Source organism: Dunckerocampus dactyliophorus, chromosome 20 (genome assembly GCF_027744805.1).
Source record: "Dunckerocampus dactyliophorus isolate RoL2022-P2 chromosome 20, RoL_Ddac_1.1, whole genome shotgun sequence".
Taxonomy (NCBI): Eukaryota; Metazoa; Chordata; class Actinopteri; order Syngnathiformes; family Syngnathidae; genus Dunckerocampus; species Dunckerocampus dactyliophorus.
The window spans coordinates 7922691-7946063 of record NC_072838.1 but is presented as its reverse complement, the minus strand read 5'-3'; the positions used below and the strand labels follow the sequence as shown (position 1 = coordinate 7946063).

The window sequence follows — 23373 nt, the reverse complement described above, 5'->3', positions numbered from 1 at the left end:
GCATTTCCAGAGATAAATAAAGCTCAGTTTTTATTAGAACTGGCAGAGAGGTATCAGTTGAAGTAAATGTTTATTAGTGTGCACAATGGCTGCATCTTAGGAACGCAATAATGCCTCTCTCGTGAGACTAAAGAAAAAGAACTCAAGAAAACATCTGTCAGTATTATATTGTATTGGATTTAGACATACTGTTGCGGCCTGTGGGTGCAGATAGAAAAATACAACAAAAATAGCCAGAAAAACAATCAGTAACAAAGGTGTAATTTGTGTCCTCGTATGTGAGATTCCCCACACCTCCGTGTCTGCATGTGTGTCCCCCTTCCCTGCTGGCAGGCAGTTGGAAAAATGAATGGCTCTCCATTTGTGGAGGTCTGGTGAAGTGACAGAAATAACTCTGCTGACCACGGCGACCTCTGCTTGTTGCCACACAACCTGCATCCTGTTCTGATGGAGGTTTGCGCTCTATTTTAGGGGAAGCAGCTCGATTTATCTCTCTGCCCTTTGCGTCCTGGGACGGTGACATTGACGTGGCCAAGTGTAACTGATACCTGCCTCCCCCGCCCCCGACTCAAGCAATCGCAGGACACAATCTGTCTTGAAGTCATGCTGATCCTCCCGGCTATAACACATTTCTACCAACTTTCCAAAAAAAAACGAGCTGAATTGCAGTGGTCCTCACACCTGCGGAAGAAGCGGGGAGTCACCCTGACACATAGCTGAATTGCCCACCAGTCCAGGGTACCCAGCCTCTTGCCCAAAGTCAACTGGGATAGGCTCCAGCTTACCCACGACCCTAGTAAGGACAAGCGGTATAGAAAATGGATGGCTGCATGGATTATATCAGGTGTCTCAAACTCAATTTACAAGATGTAGTGCCTGGATGAGGCTGGGCGGCATCAAATATCGGGAGTAGGAATGGGAATCTCAGGATACCTCACCTTGCGATACGGTACGCGGTACACGACTCACAATAACAATAATATCTCGATACGGTGATAGGGTGAACCAAAAAAAAAAAGTAAATAATTTCATAGTTTGTATTTTGATGCATTCAGCTGGGATAGGCTCCAGCTTACCCGTGACCCTAATGAGGACAAGCGGTATAGAAAATGTGTGGAATTTTTAACCAGAATAAAACAATGACACCGTTTTAGGGCACCATGAGTGTAAACAAGATTTTAGTTTAAGTGTCTGACAAACAGTAAAGCTATTTTAAATTTATTCATAAAACATATCTCGTCTCTTAAGTACATCAACTGTGTAAAACAGAAGCTTAACAAAAATAACTATTTAGTGTAGTATGGTAGTAGTGACGTTTTGGTTGAACAGCAACAATGTCAAATGTAAACTAAACACCCTTGATTGAACAACACAACATTTAGCATTTGAATAGAAAAATCAACATTTCTATAAATAGACACAGTTTTCCGTGAACGTAGTGACGAGCGAGGTTGACTGTTCATGTCTGCCGTGCCGCCCGTGTGTCGTATTTTCGTCAGACATTTCTTCCATACTGCAAAATCCTTATCCAGCGTTGTCTTGTCCATGCTATAAAAAGCCTAAGTGAGTCCATACCTTGTTTTAATCAGCCATGATGCGTCATTTGTTTATTTTTTCTTCTTCTGCTTTAATTTCTTGTTCTTCTGTGACTTCTGCCCAATTTTCTGCCGTTCTAGCGAAGAGCCCCTCCTGGATGACATGTAAAATGGTGACTCCACTCACTGAGAAGGAATGGTGATAAAAGTTTATAGCGGCTGTGTTGTTGCATTATCCCTATTATTTTGTCCCTGCCTTTTCCTCCTTTTTTTTCTGTCCACAGAACTCCCTATTCTGGCAGGAGGCGGTTCCACTGGGCACACCTGATTACTGCTGCTACTTAGGCTCACCGCTGAGTGTAGCTGGATTATTCCTTTGTGCCTCCTACGACACCTGTGCTGTTGCTGCTCCTAATTTCGGTATGTTCTACCTCTCCTCCAGCTCCTCATTCTGCTATTTTTTCTTGTAGTTGCAACTACTCTTTTTGGACTGTGTTATATACTGCCCAGTGGACCTTGCCCTCCTCCTGCTGAGTTTTGGGAGTTGCATTTATTTTGGACTATTCCACGGTGTGCCATTTTGCCCCATCGCTTTGTGTTGAACCTTTTTGACTGAATTAAAGAACTCCAACCTGCAGCAACTCTCAGCCTCTCGTCTCTGCATGTGGGGGTCCGCCAAAGAACCGAACGTGAAATATATTTTAACAATGATTTAAAAAAAAAGATACACGGCGTAAGGTATTGATAAACCATAGTAGGGTTTAATATCGTGATAGATATCTTGCATTGTGGTACTCGGTTTGTAAAATGTTGCTGAAGTCACGTGTTGTCCCCATAGTAATAGTTTCCCTATGTGTGTTTACTTACCTGTTACATGTGCTGTCATTTTTTTGTGTTAGCACCATGATTGTACGTTGTGTTCCTACAAATATAATTGAGCTAACTCAGTCTTCCCGGGCTGCATTTATATCAACTGACGTTGGGTTGCGGCCCACAAAATATGACTCAGCCGGACACGAATGGCCTGTGGGCCGTGAGTTTGAGAACCCTGAATTATATCATGGACAGCTACAGCAGTTGGTTAGAATGCACGTTAACCTCTGGTGAAAAGCTACTGAACAAACTGGAATTTGTGAAGCTAAGAGAACATACTGTACATCTTTATCTCGAGATGTAGTTTGCGGTGTACCCCAAGGGTCAATACTGGGACCACAACTGTTCACCCTATACTCCAAATAAAAAATATTGTCATTTAGTGTGTTTATTTTCAGAAAATACAAAAAAAATTAACTTGAAAATGATATTTCAACACAATAATAATGATTTAAGAAGTCAGTAATTGGTGGAATTACACTGATCTTTAATTACAGCTTTCATGCATCTTGGCATGCTCTCCACTCGTCAAAATTTGAGGTCGTTAATCATATTTTTCCAGAGTTATATATAGTCGTCCCTCGCCACTTTGATGTTTGAACATCGCTCCCTCACTCTATCGTGGTTTTATAAAAATGAAATAATAAATGATTGCTTTTTAGTGGTTGAATATGCCCTATTATTAGTCAAAACTACTGAAAGACAGAAACATTGAAAGACAGACATTCTACAATGGTCACTGGTCAGTAATGTTACGTTACCTTAACTTGTACTGCAAGTCAGCCATGGATGCAGAGTGAAAAAAACTTCTCCCATTCTGTGTGAAAGTGGTACGTTTTTTTTTTTTGTTTGTTTCTTAATTTGTCCTTCTTCCCCACTCAGTTTCAAACCCTTTCTTCAGTTTAAAATAAATCAGTTGGAGGCTGCAGGGCTCTAATAATTCTAAAAGGTGTATTTAGAAGGTCATAAACAGGTTTTCTATGATCTAACTTTGAAATTGTTCCATTTCTGAATATTGAATCCTACTTGGTCGAGTCTGGAACCAATTAACTGTGACAAAGGAGGGACGCCTGTATAATGACATTTGTAAAGTCCCTAAAGAGCTAAAGTTAGGACTGTATATAGGCTCTCAAAAATAGCATTAGTTAATTAGTAACAGTAATTAATTAATGCACGCCCATGATGCCAACCTACACCTCCTGTTATTATAATGGACGGAAGCAAACATGGCATCCCCACATATGTACAGAATCTAAAACTCTTTTTTTTAACATTACTCCTACCTTAACTCAATTGCAACACCATATGTATCTCCAAACTTGCAAACACATCTCTTCATCATCAGAACAACACTTCCTCATGCTCCATCAATACACCATCCATCCATCCATTTTCCTCCGCTTATCCGGGTCGCAGACTTCCCGGCCCCGGCCACCTCCTCCAGCTCCACCGGGAGGACACCAAGGCTTTCCCAGGCCAGCTGTGAGACATAATCCCTATCCCCATCAATATACCACGAGGTGCATCCAGACACTCTGAACATCAACACCACTGGACATCAGGAACAATTACTGAAGTTCATTCAAGCAATCTTACACACACAAAAGAGCGATGGCTAAAATGGCCCAATTTCACTGTGTAGGATAAAAGTGCGTTATCTTAGTTTTACAGACAAGGGTTGAGATCTTTGGCGTCAACTCAATTGGACGTGTTAGGAGGCAGCGGAATGCTGAATATAAGCCCAACAACACCACCCCTCCTTTCAAACATGGAGGTGGAAACATTCCGTTTCTCTGCTAAGGGTTCCCTTCAAGATACGAGGGTTTCTCCATCAAGTACTAAGCCACATTATGCATTGGGATAATCACTTACAGTATTTATTTCAAATACACAAATAATTCATAACGTTTATTGATTTTTTTTCCCCCAGATTCTTTACATTCTGTCACAATAAACCTAGAAATTCTGGACTCTTTGTAAGTGGATGCATTTACAAAATCAGCAGGGGATGAAATACTTATTTTCCTCTCTGTATATACACAGATGGTCTTTGGGTTACGTACAAGTTCCGTTACTAGACTGTGATGTGAAGTTGGACCTTATACCCAAGTTAACTCTTACGTCACTCACTCTGTAACAGAACGCATAAAATACAGTCATAAAAACATTACATACAACAATTAAAATGAAACGGTCATAAATAAGACATAACTCCTTACTTTTAACCCTGTGGTTGCACTGGAAGGGACGTTGCAATGGAGGGAGAGACAGGCTTAGTGGGAGCCGCTTAGTTATCACTGTCCATTTCATAGACGCAGATAATTTCCTGTTTAAGGACAACATCTTTATCCTTTATGATGGTCGCCGCTTTTCAGAAGCTTGGACTGAGTGAATGTTGATGTTTCTCTGCTGAGCGTCTTACACTTTCACTTTCTTTTACCCGCTTTTAACCTTAACCATTATGTATCCCATGAGTCTGATGGGATACATAATGGCGGTTAAGGTTAATTTGTTACTAAGAAGAACAAAAGTGATAGTAATTACAATTTATGGTAGTGGGTACGTCAGTACGGAACGCCGTAAACATGTGGTCATTAAAGCCAATCAAATGAGGGCCCAAGAAATTTGCATAGCACATTAGATGGAGATGAGCTGAGATGGGTGTGATGCAAGCATGCACAGAAAGTGAGGCATGAAAGACAACAGTCAGCAGGGAAGAGAGAGGGACAGATGAGAGGGGGAAAGCAAGGACAACAAAAGACGCCACGAGATGAAGCGAGAGAGATAAAGGAGATCAACACCGGACAGCTGGGCTGGCAGCACACAGGTCAAGCTCAGGAAGCTGGTGAAAAGTCAAAGTCACTCTTTCATCTGCGCCCGCTGCAGATGCAGCAACCTTAACTCCTCAAACGTAACCTTGCAAAAGCACGGTCTCATCCAACTTTCTCTTCTGCTTCCTAACACCACCCATCACTTTTTTCCCCCTCACTGCCCTTTCCCATCTGTTCTCTCTGGCCGTCATCTCCAGTCTTGTCACGTTTATTAATCTTAGTCCTGTTTTTTTACCATCACACACCGACATGCCATACCTCTCTGTTTTTCTACCTCATTATGTATCTTTCTCTCAAGCTAACTCATTTATCTTACCTTTCCCTTGATTAGACGTGGCTGAGTGGAGAGCAAAGTCCATCATTTCTACCAAAACTCGTGCCAGAGCTTCTCTCCTCTCCCAAACTGCGAGGCCGGTAAAAAGCTTATATTATTTTCTGTGGAAAGGGACTGGTGAATACTTTAATATTTGAGTGACATGTCCTCATAGAGAAGCTCCTTTTCTCCTTTCTCCTCTCAGCAAGCACTTGGCATTGCTCATGACTGATACACTTCTGTGGCGAAACAAACAAAGCGTGACAAATCCAGATTATTGTCTGCAGCCGAGATAAGGTTATAATGAGAAAGTGCATCAAGGGAAATTGATCGTTTTTCAGGAAGCTGTCTGACTTGCTGGCGCTGCCAATAATAACTTCCTGTGTGCCCTGACTTTAATGGGAGACCGGTAGAATGTGGGAATAGGATGAGTCTAAAAGGACAGATTTCATTACAATAACATTAAGGAAGTTAATTGTCATCAATGGCTGCATACAGTCAGTATTTCAGCATATGTATAAAAGCGGGAAATACATCATTTGGTATCAATCAATCATTAAACCGTTCCAGAAGGTCCGACTCTAACCAAAACGTACTCTAACCACATTTTCCCATAAGAAATAATGTAAATCAAATTCATCTGTTCTGGACGCCCAAAAAAGCATAACTAGTTAGCAAAGACGACAACTGTTGATGACCATCACAGGTGACGGAGGTGGGGGACAGTGACATCTGGTTCCGGCATGCTAACAGGGACGTTTTCTGATAAAAACAAAAAAAAAAACAACAAAAAAAAAAACACTTTAAAAAACAGAGTTGGACTCACGTAATATATAATTAACACAACAATACACACACCATATTGTACACTAACCGGGACATTTACACAAACCGAGGTAACATTTTATCAATGGCTGCATGCAGTCAGTATTTCTGTGTATGTATACAAGTGGGAAATAGATCATTTGGTATCAATCAATGTAAGCTATCAAAAATACAGTGGAACCTCAATTAGCGTCATTAAACCATTCCAGAAGGTCTGACTCTAACCAAAACGTACTCTAACCAAATGTTTCCCTTAAGAAATAATGTAAATCAAATGAATCCGTTCTGGACGCCCAAAAATGTTAACACAAAAGCAGACTTGTCTCATAACTAGTTAGCAAAGATGACAACTGTTGATGGCCATCACAGGTGACGGAGCTGGGGGACAGTGACTTCCTGTTCCGGCATGCTAACAGGGAAGTTTTCTGATAAAAAAACCCAAAAAACTTTACAAACACAGCTGGACTCACGTAATTTATAATTAACACAACAATACACACACCATATTGTACACTAACCGGGACATTTACACAAACCGAGGTAACATTTTATCAATGGCTGCATGCTTACTCTGAACGTTTAATCTACCTTACAGCCTGCATTTTAGCTCTGTTTTATAGCATAAGCATATTATTTTTAGCGTTAGTAATATCATAATTACTTTCCAGGACTTTACCAGGGCATTTTCAGCCGCTACAGTTAGAACATCATAAGGAGTTGCTTATTTTGTCTGTAGGTGCTAAGTCCTTAACGGTTTCTGAAAAGTTGCTAATTGTAGCAACTGGAAGCACTGTGTTGCAAAACTGCTCTAAGCGTAAATGCTAATTTGATTGGCTGCTAGCCTCACAAGGGGCGCTGTGCCTTAAATGTTGCCCAGAAGACAAGGTGCCAACAGCTTGGTTAACTTTTAACCCGTTTATGTTCACAAAGCAGGGAGATAAATCATTTTCCAGGTTAACTTCACCCTTTCCAGGACATCCGACCTTTTTTCTCATTTTCCATATGTTTTCCACGACAAAAAATTGGTCAATTATTTTCCAGGTTTTCCAGGCAGCATGGGAGCCCTGACTACTATAACACGCAGCATTGTTTAGAGCGCAGGCATTCACCAACACCATCTAAAACAAGAACAGGAATTTTACATGGAACTGTGCCTTAAAAAATGGCTCCTTCTTGGGTCCGTGTAAAAACCTGATGGATGAATGTATGGCTAGTTAGAGAAATTCATTCATTAGCTGATCTGAACCAGTAAGGATGTCCAGCTATACCTGATTATGATCAGGGCCCCAATGATACATGGGGGGCCCCATTATGCACAAGGGGGCATCAAGGACCAAGTCAGCCCAAGACAGGAGAGAAAAAACTCACTCATTGCTGCAACGATTGACAGCATGCAGCAGAATGAGAGAACAATTCACCCACTCACTTGTCAGCCACTGGTGGTGTAATGGTACAGCTACTACTCTGTAAGGCAGGCTTTGTAAGGCGGCTCCAATTCAAATTCTGTTTAGGGCTCCAATTTGGCCAGGGGCGGCCCTGATTGTAATTATTTTATAGTGGGGGTGTCCCGATACGACTTTTACTTATATTGCAGATTTGAACACAGATATAAATCCGATATCAGCTTGAATCATTCAAACTTTCATTACTTATTTTGCAGTGTGGAATGTTAGAAAAGGCTTGATCAAGTGATATTACTCAAACAGAAAACAATAGTCAGCAACAGTAAGTATGATAAAACTGACCCATTCATTTCTTAATGCATGTGGGGTATAGTGTTATCTACAATGTAATGGAGGTTAGGCATAATACAGCAACGTTTGAGGGGCTGAATTAAGCATTTAAACCCCACTTTACCCGCCACCAACAGGGGTTGGCCCTCTTTTCTGTTATAGTTCATGACTTCTTGTTGCCCCGTTGGAGTTTACTGTGTAACGCCGTTTCGAAAGCGTGACGAGTTTGGTCGTGTTAAACTTCCCCGGTTCTGTGCCACCGTGGGAAACTAACAAGTCACTCAGCTGCAACGCCTTCGGACATTAATGAGAAATACACACGGCCGACATCATTCCTACTCCTTGCTACTGTGTTAACACGTTAGCACACGGTGTTGTGATCACGTGGGCTCTATCCAGCCACTGATGGATCGATGTGCTGGGGCGGAGTCTGGAATCGAATGCTTGTATCGGAATGCCAATATCAGAGATTCTAGATGCAGGCTGATATAATTTGATATTGTTTTTTTTGCTAATATCAGCCCAATATCCGATACCAATATCAGACTGGGACACCACTTGTACTTAGTTTTTAGCCTTGGATTACAATTAATTTTTCATCACTTCTTAACATCATCGAAAACACTTCCTTAAAATGTTGCAGGCTGAGAACAAAGATGAATTATTGAGCCATATTTGTGCCACAAATGATCAATAGCTTCCAGGAATGTTGATGCTGTATAATTCAGGGCTACTCTGAGTAATGACCTCATTGTTCTGTCTAGACAAAAGTCCCAATTCAGAGGCTGCATCCTTGAGAGCTTGCATTTAAAGGCCCGTTTTGTCACCACGCAGTGCAAATGCAACACCAAATCCAATTCAAATGCAGCACCACAGATTTGGGAGGATAACATGTGTTTGAAGGCCGAATCATCCCAATTAACAATTTTGAATGTGCCTCTGCAGGCCTGCACCATGTAGGTTGGGTTTCCCCACTGGGTACAACCCATTACTTTACACCGCTAAATACTGGCCTGCCATGCACACTACAGCGATACCATTATTAGATCCATCGATTTGAATGAGGATCTTCTTTATGAAGTTCCGGTTTGAACATGGAGCGGCCAGTGACTGCGTGATCAGTGACTGAAAGGACAAGGGTCAGGGAACAAGCAAGGATATAAACTATTTGTAGTGTCATAAATATGGAGATGATCTCATTCAAATCATTTCAAACCCATTTTTTTGTGGGGACAAGTGAAATTACTTCCATCTGCGTTCGTTGTGCTTTACAACTCACCTTCACCTTTAAAAGCAATATTCGCTCTGCAATAGTTGTGTGTGTAATGTTGGGACAGGCCGTCGTCCAAACGGTGCAGACAACATAACCTCGATTCGCAGAGGTGTTTAAAAATTTGCAGAGACAAGCAGATATCTTTATGGGGGAAAATGTGCCACCAACCTACTTGAAGAACATACTAAACACTGGAGGAGACAGAAATGGGACTACCGGCCTGCCAGTTATTAGCTAGGGGAATGTGGGAGGGACTGCAGAAATTAACATGGATTACTCAAGGATGACTGACAGTTTCTGAAAGGATTTTTGTGACTTACAAAGTAATTTGGGACTTGCTTTAATTCAGCAAGGGACATTTTAATACTGTGGGCTGTCTCTGCTGTCTTGGCAGCATTGCCTGAGTGGTGAACATGCCAATAGGGAGGGATTCTTTTTTTTTTTACAACAGCATCCCTGACAACAGCTTCCCCAACAGCAGAAGCTGCAACCTGTCCTTTGCTCTCTGTTTAAAGAGCGCTGAGTAACAGATCCAAAGTGGTACCCCACAATCACTTGAATGATCATACAGCGGAACCTCAGTGGAATCTGGTTTTTCGCAGATTTTGCAGCAGTAATAACACCCCAAAGTACGCAGTGCGCTTGAACACTAGGGTTGTGAACGGTTTGAGAAGCGAATGATTCGGCTATACGGCAGAAGTCTCCTGTACCGATAATAATCAGCCATAAATCTTTAGATGAATTGATTGTGGAGACATGCGAGAGTATCGGTTGACAGTGTCTTATGAACAACGCAAGAGCCGCGCATGCTCCATAACTTGCCATGACTGCGGCCGGCAAGCTAGCTAGCACGCGAGCGTATGAACGCCAAAGTTTGTAACGTCTTTGGATTAAGTTCAAGAAGGCTGGAAAACTGACCAACAGAGGCGAGTATGGTACCTTGTCTACTTTGTAACTTGATTACTTTGAAATGTTGCACCAGTAGTGTTGAAAACACTACGCTCAGTCTGAAATGTTGTACGATTATGATTGTTATGACATTATGAGTATGGGATTGTTTACTTTTCCAAACTAACACAGCATTTTCATTGCACCCTTGTAACAAATAGTTCTACTTACTTATGTACTTGGAAGAGGTGTGTCATTATTTAAGGGGTTTTGCACTATTTTTGTTTATTTTGTATCATCAATTGGACTGAAAGTTAAAACTTCTGTTTTTTAAGTGTTATATTTTTTATCGATAGACGGACTGATGTTTATTGTCATTGCACACAACGAAACTTAGTTTGGTGGCTCCACTTCCATTTTTAGCAACATTAAGACATGTTAAAACTTAAATGTTCCAAATTTAACAGGTATAAAAACATAGATATAAAATATAGAATGTAAAATATTGATCCTTCAAAGAAAAAGATGTTCATTTTGCAAGTCTTTTTTTTTGGATTGTGTCTAAATAATGTACATACAACGTTTGACGTTATTCTGCTGACTTTTTTGCCAGTACCTTACAGCACGCTTGGGGATACGATGTGCTCTTTTACAAATTAGAAAACAATTAAGAATACCGCTTTCATATAATTGGAATCTTTATTTTAGAATGTAACATCAATGTCTACATCAACAAACATTAACCATCGAATCGAATCATATTGTTTGTAAACTGCATCAAATCGTATTGAATCGTTCTGTTTTGAAATATACAGTCATGGGAAAAAACATGATTACACCACCCTTGTTTCTTCAGTTTATTGATCCATTTTAATGCCCTACAACTTAAGGTACAGTTGTTTGGACAAATATAATGATGATAACAAATATAGCTCAGGTACACTACTGATGATGTGTCCCATGGCTGAGATAAAGTTCCCACGCCACTCAACATCCACGCTTCATGGGATTACCATCTATTGGCACAAAGGACATTTTCCATCAAGTCCTGTGTATTTATGAACAAACATAAGAGTTGATATCTAGCAACTTCCATGGTTAGTTCTTACATGAATAGCTATAACATTGTACTACCAAAAAATGTAACTCTTATATTTGTGTTATATTTGTCCAAACAAAGGTACCTTTAGTTGTATCAGGCATTAAAATGAACAAGAAACTGAAGAAACAAGGGTGGTCTAATCATTTTTTTCCATGACTGTATTGTTTTTCTATCGTAACCTGTGTATCTAGATTCGAATCAAATCGTGTATCACAAAGATTTACATCCCTATTGAACGCCTCATCAGCACAGGGTGGACACTCCTTATTAGAAGGAAGGAAGGAAGGAGACGATATTCATCGTTTTGTGTGCTTTATATCCAGAAAAACCACACATAATAAAGATGATTAAAGGTTTCGCTGGCCAAAATCTGTCTATAGAGAGCATTTTTTTCATTGACGAAACATCAACAAAATCTGAAATTTCCTGCCACTAACAGATGCCCAAAAACTTGTTCATGCTTTGTTCATGCTCCAGGTCGGATTCTTGTAACTCTCTCTTAATAGGTTGCCCTGTGAAAACTTTGAAGACCACGCACCTGGTCCAAAACACTGCCATACGAGCCTTAACCGCAACCAGAAAGAGATCACATTTCACCTGTACTAGCCTAACTGCACTGGTTACCTGTAACATTTACAACTGAGTTCAAAATACTCCTCAAAAAGCACCAGGCACCAGTATATCTTAAAGAGCTTCTAGTGTCCTATCAACCCAGTACAACACTGTGCTCCCACAACTTACACTTACTTGCCAATCCTAGATTTTTTAGAAGCAGAATGGGAGATAGAGCATTTAGTTATCAGGCTCCTGTGTTATGGAACCATCTCCCTGACTCAATCCGGGGGGCAGACACAGATCTACCATCTGTCCCTCGAATCTATTTTTCTACCTCAACCCAACCGGTCGAGACAGACGGCCTCCCCACAAAGCCTGGGTTCTGTTCAAGGTGTCTTTCCCAGAGGGAGTTTTTCCTTGCCTCCGTCACCATGTGCTTGCTCATGTGTGGTTTCAGTTGCTTGTCTTTTTGTTTCATTTATGAGTGCGACCTTCATGTGTAAAGCGCCATGAGATAACTGGTGTTGTGATTTGGCGCCATATGAATAAATTGAATTGAAATTAACTATAAAAGAACCGCTGTCCATTCTTCACTGCGTCCTCGACGCGTGGATGTTTTGTTTGGCCACTGTACAAAAACTGAGACAGCGCACGCAAACGGACAGATATTATTGACAATAATTATCTAATCCTACGAAAACCAAGTGTACAAAAACTGACGTTCCATTGTACAAAGATTGGGGTTGGCACTTTGCATGTAATTGTAACAAGCTAGGTATTGTTCATGCATAAGTCATACTTAATAAGTTTTGCAATATCGGTCTGTTGATGATAACTTGGTTAAATAAAATCAGTTAATACGATATGCAGCAAATTACACACTAGCATAGTACAGCTGTGCAGCAAGTGTAAACCTGAAGACACGTTACTTAGCCAGAGCTAAAATCTCCATGCACACCAACAAGCAATTTGTTTCTAAATGTAAATAAAAAAAAAAAATGTATGAAACGAGCTGCGTCAGAAATAAATGCTGTCATTTTACACCAGGACTCACCCTAGGAAAATGCATTGAAGACACCGAATGTGACGTGCAGGAACCTAACTAAAGAACAATTAGTTCCCGCTCCAACTGCATTGCATTATTGATAGGAACCAAGAATAGAAGGACACCTTAAAGAGGTGGTCTTATTTCCAGTGACGTGCGGTGAAGTTCATGGTCGGTGTGGCACGCACTCCTTTGGAGTTTGTTTTTTTTGTTTTGTGATAACAAGAACAAGAAAATAATAATTCACTTTGGTTAAACATTTTGTTTTCAAATACTTCTTAGTCCCTTTTAATTATTTCTACATTGGCTGAAAATCAACTGTGTTCCTACCTTTTATTTGTATATAAAGTACATGCGTCATGCCCTTTTGCAGGAAACGTTCTGATACTTTGTTGTAAAATTCTGATCACCTTCAGGTGAGCTTGGATATATAATCCTCCATCTTGACAGTCAAATTAATTCCTTCATTCAGCAGAGCATAAACATATATTGCATGTATTTGACTTGCTGCTCCCCAGCTGGTGCTGCTGCTGTAAGAAAAAAACAAAAAAACCTTCCACCTTCCATCCCAGCGCCTTTAGAATGACGCGAGTACTGCGGCCCCTCCGCGTATGACATTTCTGTGTATTATATTGTCCGATTAGTAAGAATAATGATGTCACATACATATGTACATTAAAGACATTAGACAAGCTGAAGAGTGTCACAGTGTTTAGTAAATGTTTCTACAACATTATATTATTGGCAACACCCCGACAAATAGAAGAAGACAAGCACCATGATCCTGAGTGCACTCAGTCGGCAGGGCCGGTGCTCTAAGCCAAGAAGAGGCGGTCACGGCAGCCACACTTTAGGTTTCTCTCCTGTATTTGGTCAAGAAATGTGCAAATTCGGAGATTTTTATTCAAGAAAATGTTAAAAAGGATTGGAATCATACAGAAAATGCATTTAGAATACAGTTCAAAGCACAGATAATATTTATTTCATGTTTCACCTGCCTCCCCTGAACACGTCACTGGTTATTTCCTTGCGGGAGGCACGCTTCCATATGCTATGTTATTAACATCTACATGCCGGAGCATGAAAAAAATAGAAGCTGTCCAATTTGTCCAATACAGACATGAGTAGAGATTTTGCAGAACAGTGTAAAAAAGCAGAGGAGCATGCACACATGGCACATATCCATTCGTTTACATCCGTACATGCTGTTTTATGATGTGGTTGTCAATACTAGGATTGCTTCTCTTCTCTGCTTCCACATTGGTAGCACGACAATCACACAAGCAGCGGCAGCAAGTGAAAAGGAAGTAGGTTCAGAGACACACAAAGCTGCACAGTTCATTATCCCTGCACAGGTATGACATTCATGCAAATGCAACAGATTAACCAAAGTCGAGTGCATTTAGCATCTCTCTTTTGTATGAAGTTTTAAAGCACACCTTGCTTGTTTGACAGCTCTGCATATATTGTGTATCAAATGTTTTCAATTTCCTATCTGCCACTGCCAACAATACTCTGAGATATGTAAGAGATTACTCACCTGCCAAAACCTGACAATGGCTAATGTATCTCCGGTTTGGATTACATTTACCATAAGGTGTCATCTCTAAGCTGTTTAATGCATTGTGGAATGACAGGCTTTAATCAGCAAGGCTCAGTGGAGCCAGCGGATTAAATCAGTTTTTTATCCTTCCTTTGACTTTCCCATTGCTCAGGGTTGTAGCGCAAATCATGATGTGTCCCTGTTGGTCTCACTTTAGTGTGGTTTATTGCTGTAGTCACATTTCATAGGTTTCATTTATGTATTGAGTAAACTCTGAAAAACAAAAAAACTCTTTGTGCTCCCCTTAAAAAAACTAATGGATAATTTCTCTCAACATATTGTTCTGCCTGCACGAGACCATCAATCTGTAAATACGGAGCTTACAATACCTTGCTGTGTTTTGAGCATGCATGCTCAAGAGATTGGATCTGTGCGCAAGTATATGCACGCTCATGGTCCGACAACAGCGACAGCGGCTGCCGCATTGCACAGAATTGCTAAACAGCTGTAGCGCTCCATCAGGGCTATCGATCATGTCCCTTCCTCTGAATCCCAATCAGACGTGGGCAGAGCAGAGCGGCTCGAGCGGGCCTCGATGTCGGCTGTGTCGGACTGCTGCAACGCACCGCTCATATCAACCAGGCATCAGTGAACAAGCCTGACCTGGATAGTTGATTAGATGCATCTACACGCCAGCGCTGTCCAATTTGCCGGATGGAATGAATAACAAGTATTCAGTTGAATTGAACACCTTTTGCCAGCACTTGAATTTAATTAATGACCACCAACACTAGTTTATGTCAACATTGTTTTTGTCTTATTGTTCATTTAATTTATGGTGCCGTAATTGAATTTACTCACCTCAACAAATTCACAGTTCAAAGAACAAAAAGTGTTCTTTTGGCTTAATCGAAACATTTCTTGGTTCCACAATATTGGACATAAAAAAAAAAAAAAATCTAAGGTGATGACATGGACAGTTATGTTTCGCTGGACTGCGGGATGGTCAGGCTACTTAAAACTCATGCTTTTTGGACATTTAATAGTTCTAGCAGTACTTCAGGTACCTTCCACATTTGAACCAATATGGTACAGATGCCCAGTACCTGGGAATCGGTACCAGTAATCAACGGCGCCAACTATCTGTACTTTTGTGTTTATGTGGTAATAAATTAATTTGTTTAATGATAACATTTCCAAATTTTAAATGTAACATTGATTTTTCCATATATAAACTCCAACAAGTACGCCAAAACAACATCCAAGTGTTTGTGTTGCAACATCGCTGCCCTTAAAGCCGCAGTTTTTTTGTGTCAATGCACAAATTGAATTAAAATCAGGTAATTTTAGTATAAATGTTGTCGGTCACGGCAAACTTTAACGTGTTCAGTCTCGGCTCCACTCGATGAGAGCGACGGGTTCAGCCGCTACCTTTCTGTGTTTTTTGGTTGTTTCTTGAACTTTTTTCCCCTTTATGATGGATGACTATCTTAGGAGTAACTTTTTCCAAAATGAACCACGTCCACATGTGAGAAGAGGGCATGTATGCAGCATTTTTGCTCTGACTTCACCTCTCGCAACAAATATGCCCATTTGCCTTTCAACTGCTTAAGCCTGTGCCGACTGCAACCAGACATGAACATGCGAACCCAGTTATCGCCTACTCCCTCACAGTTAAAAGGATGCGTTTAGGTACCACAACATGGTACCGTTGATTTAACGTGAATTGGTACTCCGAAGTACCGACGGACAGGACCTGTAAAAGCACTAAATTCGGTACCCATCCCGATTTATTACAGTACATTTTTTCATGGTGTCTTTTTTCAGTTAAGTTGATGCACACTGCTCCCTCCTTTGTTGTCTTTCTTGTACTTTGTGTGACTTTCATTAAAGAGGCTGAAACTGTTTTTTGGCCTCATGCCTTTGCATCTGAAGACCAGACCCACATAGCACATCAGAGCAGGTCAGTCGCATGAATGGTTTTGGCTGAGTTTTTACGCTGGACGGCCTTACTGGTGCAACCCTGGTCAGGAATCATAACCTTGTCCAGAAGCGTGTATGATTACACCACCGAGGGACACTAAGCGCAAACCAGATTGTCGTTGCTATGTAATGGCTATTACTTCTCTTTAGCCTTTAGCCTAACCTTTCTTCCTGGCTTTTTGGAGCACATTGCTATGGGAGAAGTAGTCAATGCTCACACAATTTAGAGGGTTTTCAAATTGTATGAAAAAATAAGAGCAATATATTTGGTTACAGAGCTACTCTAACCAACGAGGACATTAAAGTACAGAATGAAAGTACAGTTGCCGCACCGCTCTAGAACGAGAAAGTGAAAGTTAAGCTTGCGTGAGAGAGAGCCAGAGAACAATGCAACTGTTGTGTGTGCTTTGTCTTAGTATTTTTCTGTGAGTCGCATGTAAGTGTTGCGCAACTCTGATTGTGCTAAGTGAGTGTGTGTGTCAAGAAGTCCTTCGATGAGAAGCTATTAGAGTGAAAATGCGCTGAGCTATAAAGACTGAATCCTCGGTTCACGGCGCTCCGTGTTATGACGTTTCGTGCTTACGAATGCGCTCCCATTAATTAACAATGTAATTCTGTCCGTATACACGAGACTCGCTCGAGAACGAGTACAGTGCGCGGCAGAAACAGGAACAACATCACATATGGGCCACACTTGTTTCAATCGCTCGACTGTTGCAACCATCCCGGCCAATATTGTGTCAACGTGTAAAAGTTATAGAGTGAATTAATTATCAGTAATAGACATGGAAAACAGGGTTGAATTAAACTCCGCCAGGTCGCTACACTATCCTTGAGCATGTTAAAGGACCTGCTCCTCTGAAAGCAACAGTAATAACTAAGCAATTATCAGTTAAGCTGCAATTAAATTCTTGTACTTGGTGTTTTTGTTACTGCATTTCGTCCTTCATGTGTTCTCAGCACACATGTGAGCGACAAGTGTAACCTGAGTTCCCGACGTACAATAAATTTGCCTTAAAGCGCTTCGTAGGAACAGAACTCGCTTGCAACCCGAGGACCAACAGTAGGCTGCAACATTATAAGTATGTACTTTTGATCAACAAGCTTACTGGACTGATTGTCCAAGAAATAACCCGCTCACAAATCAGCAACTTCGATGCCAGTGGCTTTGACTCAATACTTCATTGTGATATCAGATTGATAGTAGTGATAAACATGTACACACACTGAGCAACATCGTGACCAATATGAGTTGGAGCTGTAATGATTGACATACAGACACCCAATGATTGCATAGACAATGATTGGGCAAAGCAGGATCACCCAAACTAACTGACCAATACCTTCACTTCCTGACTGGTTATTTTCCCATGGTAGATGCATTTCAAAGACACACACACACGCTCACACACACAGTGATTGAGGAGCTCAGCTGGAAATGCAGATGCTTGTCAGAAACTGTCCTAGCTGGTGATGCTTGGCGAATATGCCTGCTGCATTTATGTGCTCTCATGCTAGTTTGAAGTGTGACTTTATATGTGTGCAGTTGTATACGTGCTACATTACCACAGCTGCTTTGTGTGTTTGCTTTTTTTATGTGCTAAATGGCAGGAAAAGCATTAGAATTATATGGGCGTTGACGCTGCATTTGGGTCAAAGTGAGTGAAGCATGACTGTATTTGTGCTCATGCGGTTTGTGTGCTTGTATGCATCAGGGCTCACAGAAAGCAGTGGTCATGGCTGCCACACAAATTTATGCAAACATGCTTGTGCCGTGCTTTGTGTGGCAGGACCTTCCCGGGGGTTACATTTGAGCTGTCAGAGGACGACGGATGAAGAAGCTGCCCTGCATAGAAAGGGCTGTGGGAAAACACCATATACACTCCTGATCAAAATTTTAACAACAGTTGAAAAATGTCATTTGCATTTTGTACAGTTGGAGGTTCTAAGTAGAGCTTCAAAATACAAAGAGAAGTAATGGGAGTGAGACAAACAAAACAAAAAAAACAAATATCCATTCAACTGAAATAGGTTGTTCAATTGCCGATCAAAAGTTTTAGGACCAGAGCTCAAAAACCGGAAACCCCCCCTAAAATAGAAATAGCTGCGCCATTCTTGTTTAATCACCTGTTGCATGCTTGATGCCAGTGTTTCCAGGAGGCGAGTGGGAATGTTCCTCAGGGTGGTGAAGATGGCTTCACGGAGAGCATCCACTGTCTGATGTCCATTTTTGTAAACTTAGCTTGCCATTCATTTCCAAAAGTTCTTAATAGGATTTAGATCAGAGGAACACGCCAAATGGCCCAAAAGAGTGAGGTTATTTCCGTGGAAAAAGTCCTTTGTCCGGCAGACATTGTGAACTGCAGCGTTGTCCTGTTGAAAAAGCCAGTCATTACCACACAGATGCCTCATAGCCAGCTGCCGTTTGACGCCCCTGCACAGCCTGAAGTTCCATTGTTCCATTGAAGAAAAAAGCACCCCAGATCATGATGGCGATCACTGTGGCAATCATCTCAGGTGGGATCTCCTTGTCATGCCAGTCATGGTGGAAGCCATCAGGACCATAAAGGTTACGTTTTTTCTCATCAGAGAATAAAACTTTCTTCTACCTTTCAATGTCCCATGTTTGGTGCTCTTGTGCAACGGGCGTGGCGAGACAAGGCCTGGTAAGATCTTTTTTCTTCTTAAAACCCCTCTCTCGCAAATACTGTCTGATGGACTGCATTTGGCACCAGTAACAACCTTCATTTGGGCCAATCGGCTCCTCCGGCTCAGGGCCGGTGAAATTTTTTTGGATCTACCTCTTGACTTTTTGTTCCATAATCCTCAGGACCTTTGAAGAAGTTTCAAATGACTGTCTTACTGCGTCCAACGTCAGCAGCAATGCCGCGCTGCAAGAGGCCTTGCTTATGCAGCTCAACAATCCAACCGCGTTCAAAGAGAGAAAGCTTTTTTGCCTTAAAGATCATGACAGTTTGAACACCTGACAGAAAATAACAATGAATCCACAATTTTGCCAAGATTTTGGCTTTTAAAGGCTGCGGTCTTAAACTTTCCATCAGCTGATGACAGCCTATTTTGGTTGAACGGTTGTTGCAATAAATTGCTTTCTCAAAATGTATCACTCCCATTTCTTCTAGCAAGCTAAGGATGCTAACAGGTCGTTTTGTGCTAAAAAAAAAAATACATTAAGAATACAGGTGTACTCACACCTGTCTGATGACGAAATTGACAGGCGACATAGCTGACTTCCGGTTCGAGTTGCCATTTTGTCAGCAAGCTAAGGATGCTAAGAGGTTGTTTTGTGATAGAAATACAAATGTGCAAATTTAGCTATTTTTACTTAAAAAATAATAGTTTTTCATCACGTCTCTGCCTTACCAGCCTTCCCTGACCGCACGTCAGTGGTGTAATACAAACTACACCTATCAAACCATCGCAGATGTTTTTATGTGGAGCAGTTACATCAGGGGTGTCAAAAGGCTGGCCAGGGGGGCATTTATGGCTTACAAACCTTAATAAACAAAACACTACTAACATGTGATGGAGTTTATGGTGACCCTGGAGTCCAACTACTGTACTATGAATGAAGGCTGCATACTTCATGTAACTTCAACATATCTGCCAACATTTGTATCATAAAATAAGGGAAATCTTTCAGAAGAAAAGGGAAAATAAGACAAATTCTGCCAATGTCAGTAGTCCTGAAGAGTTTCCTTGGATCAAGGCAACTAATCCCCCTGCCTAGCAGACACCTGAACAATCCATTAACAATAATAAAGTCTGAGCAGCTGACAGAGAGACCCTTCAAGGCGAAGGTCAGTCTTATATTACAGCTTTAAAGGTTTCCAATTATGACTCAACTTCAATGCTCACACTGCTCACCTTGCCTTTAATAACCGCTGGCTAGTCAGTGGCTGTGCATATTTGGAGATTCTAAATCCAGACTAGCTGAAATATTCGTGGAAAGTTATTTATGGGGTTGACTCTGTGCTAGTGGTTGGAGGTGTGAGTGTTGTTAATGAAATTGCCACGGGGTGAAGGGGAGCTCATTGGTGAGGCCTTGTCTGGCATATTCTGCTGGGACGCAGAAGCGCAGCAGTAGCTGGCACCCAAACTGCTTAGGCAGCACTTTTTATCCCTTCATTTTGACTCTTTCTTTGCTACTCCCTTTGGACTACTGCCCTTTTCATTGTGGCCATCCTCTCCATTGCTCTGACGTTTTGTGTTTTCAACATACGGTGCAGTAATGATGACTGTGAACCGAGAAGACAAGGCACAAAAACAGCGTCTGCTGGTCTCTATAGGTACATTTAAGCTTTTTTTTTTTTTAATCCTGCCTGCTCTCCCCTTTGCTCAACCTGAGAGAGCAGGAGAGCAAAGAGAGGAGAGTGCAAGCTCTTAAGAAGATTGCAAAGAACATCACAAAGGCGTGAGTGTGAATATTAACAGGGTTCTCGTCTGCAGAAGCAGCAAAACCAGGGACAGAGTGACTTGGTAACAGAGCGTAAAGGGGAGTGGAAGTGACATAAGAAAACCTCAGCTATTTAGACACAGCAGCTAATGTCACCGATCGGAACCAGAAACACACACAAGCTATTACACTGCCCAGTAGATGTGACATGAAAAATTAAATAAAAATACGACCTGTTTGTTGCCAAGATGTGGATTTTACATAAAGGAAAAAAAGCAAGGTGATTTGGGCGCGGGACTTACTTGGAATTCCTGGTGGGGTTTTCAGGTATTTTCCATTGAAATGCTGAATGACTCCTTCACATTTCTCAGTGGATTCCATCCTGTAACAGAAAGGGTACATAGTAATTATGTTTAACCCTGTAAGACACTGTTATCAATTTAAATCACTTTCAGTTTATTAGATTTTATTATTATTATTTTTGATATTTTGTGTTTATAGTCTTTGCAGGTCCAATCCAACCTAATCCAATCCCGATCCTGAAAAAAAATAAGCTTTTGTTCCATACATGAATTTGTGGAATTGAATATGGTTGTGAAAATAGCTATTCAAAGCATTAAAAATAATGCAACCAAAGTATTGCTGAATTTACTTTTTTATGAACAACAATATTGTTTGGCTTTTGTAACAAACCTCTGTGAGTTAGGCCCCTAATCCAATAAAGGATCCAAAAATAGTCCATCCAATAAAAGATAAAATTGGAAAAAATGGGCGTGCAAAATACTTTCAGGGTAGAACGGATCATTTGACATGGTTATAGATCAATTTGTGGTGTGATTTAGAATATATGACATTTTTTTTAAACAAACATCAACGCAGGAGTAATTTATAGACGGTCCCTAGTATAACCAACCAGCAGTTGAGCGGCACTTCCCGTGCGAGCTACCCGCACCATGACACGGCAGTCCGGGCACAGTGAGAAGGAACTGTGCTGTAGCTGCGGAGCAGAGTACTGTATAGAACGTCCAACGTGAAACTAACTTCACCACGGGACGCCATGGACATGTCTGCATGGTGGTGTTGCGTTTTCTTCTCCCTGTGGGTGGCGGGAGTCAAGGGGCAACCGGCTTTGAGGCGCATTACCGCACCTACCGTGTTGGAGTGTGGCCCAGAATTACGAACGTTATTCGGCAACCGGATCGGCCCGATCTCGTTGCAGATGCCGATTTTATCCGATCTTTAAAATACAGCGGATCAGCAGCTGGGACATCCCCAATATCTACAAACATTTCAATTTCTGCATCTTTCAACATCTGGGAGGTGAATTATTACAAATTGTTCATAGATTTTTTAAAGTTGTGTGCTCAAAAATGTGAACCATAAATGAATATTCAAATACTATACACGTAGATATTATGCTGGTCAATAATTTTTTTTAAAATACATTTTTATTTTTAATAATTTTGCAAATAATATTATCTCTTCAACTTATCAATGTATTCCTGACACCTAGTGGCCAGTGCAGAATACTACTGCAATGACGCAGAGAACACTTAAGTAGACATTCATTCACACAGGAGCTGCTGTCAGCCACAACTCACACTATTCACTGGCACTCTCCACACCGCTAACCATGCCAACACTCAGCAACTTACTCTACAGTAGTTCAGTTCTGCTTAGGGCCCCAATTTGGCCAGGGTGGCCATAAGTTAAGTGTGACCTCTCCAATTCACAACTGCAGGGGCAGCGCTTCAGCAAATACAACAAAAAGGTGTGGAATTTCTTACTGTTACTGTTACTTTTATTTTTATGAAACATCTATTTATCTTACAGCAACTATGTCATCTAAAATTATGAAAGAGATTAGAGATGTTGAGTTTCAGTCATGGAGTGAGAAGTTCACAGTGAAACTCAGGGTTTAATCAAGGAATGAGCTTTTTTTTGGAAAGATTTGTTCTGTCAAACAGGAAGTGTGTGTCTCCAAATGTAGAGATTCATGGTAATATACTTTTGTAGATTCTCATGCTTTCCTCGCTTCTAAATGCAGAGAACGCTCTTATCATTCTGTCAGCCGCCCACTTCTCTGTCCTCTTTCTTTCATATCTCAACCGTCATCCTTCTTTCTTTTTGAACGGAGCTTCTTTATCGCTCTCTCTGTCCCATCCATCTTACTCGAAGCCCGTCTGCACCTCTTCGTTTTGACGTCTCTCTCATTGCCACCGCCTTTCAACCGTGGTTATTTCCTCCATCTTTCATTGTAACCCCGCTCGTTCCCTGCCCTCCTTTCTTTCCCTCACTGCTCATCCTTGTGCTTCTCTGCTCTCCCGTGTCTACATCATCAACTTCCCTCCCATAGATTTTAACCTTTCACACTTCTAAGCGTCTGTCTTTTGTCTACCTGATATCTAACCTTTTTTTTCCTCCTTTAAATAACAATTTCATCACATAACATATAGAATC

At 41.1% G+C, this 23373-nt stretch overlaps 1 protein-coding gene across 1 annotated transcript in view; it reads right to left on the bottom strand.

The window, feature by feature from the left end:
* Window positions 1-23373, bottom strand: part of rbms3 (RNA binding motif, single stranded interacting protein) — a 277321-nt gene that overhangs the window by 80233 nt on the left and 173715 nt on the right. Inside the window, exon 6 of the mRNA XM_054763521.1 lies at window positions 21216-21295. Coding sequence (XP_054619496.1) covers window positions 21216-21295 — 80 coding nt within the window. The remainder of the gene's footprint in view (window positions 1-21215; window positions 21296-23373) is intronic.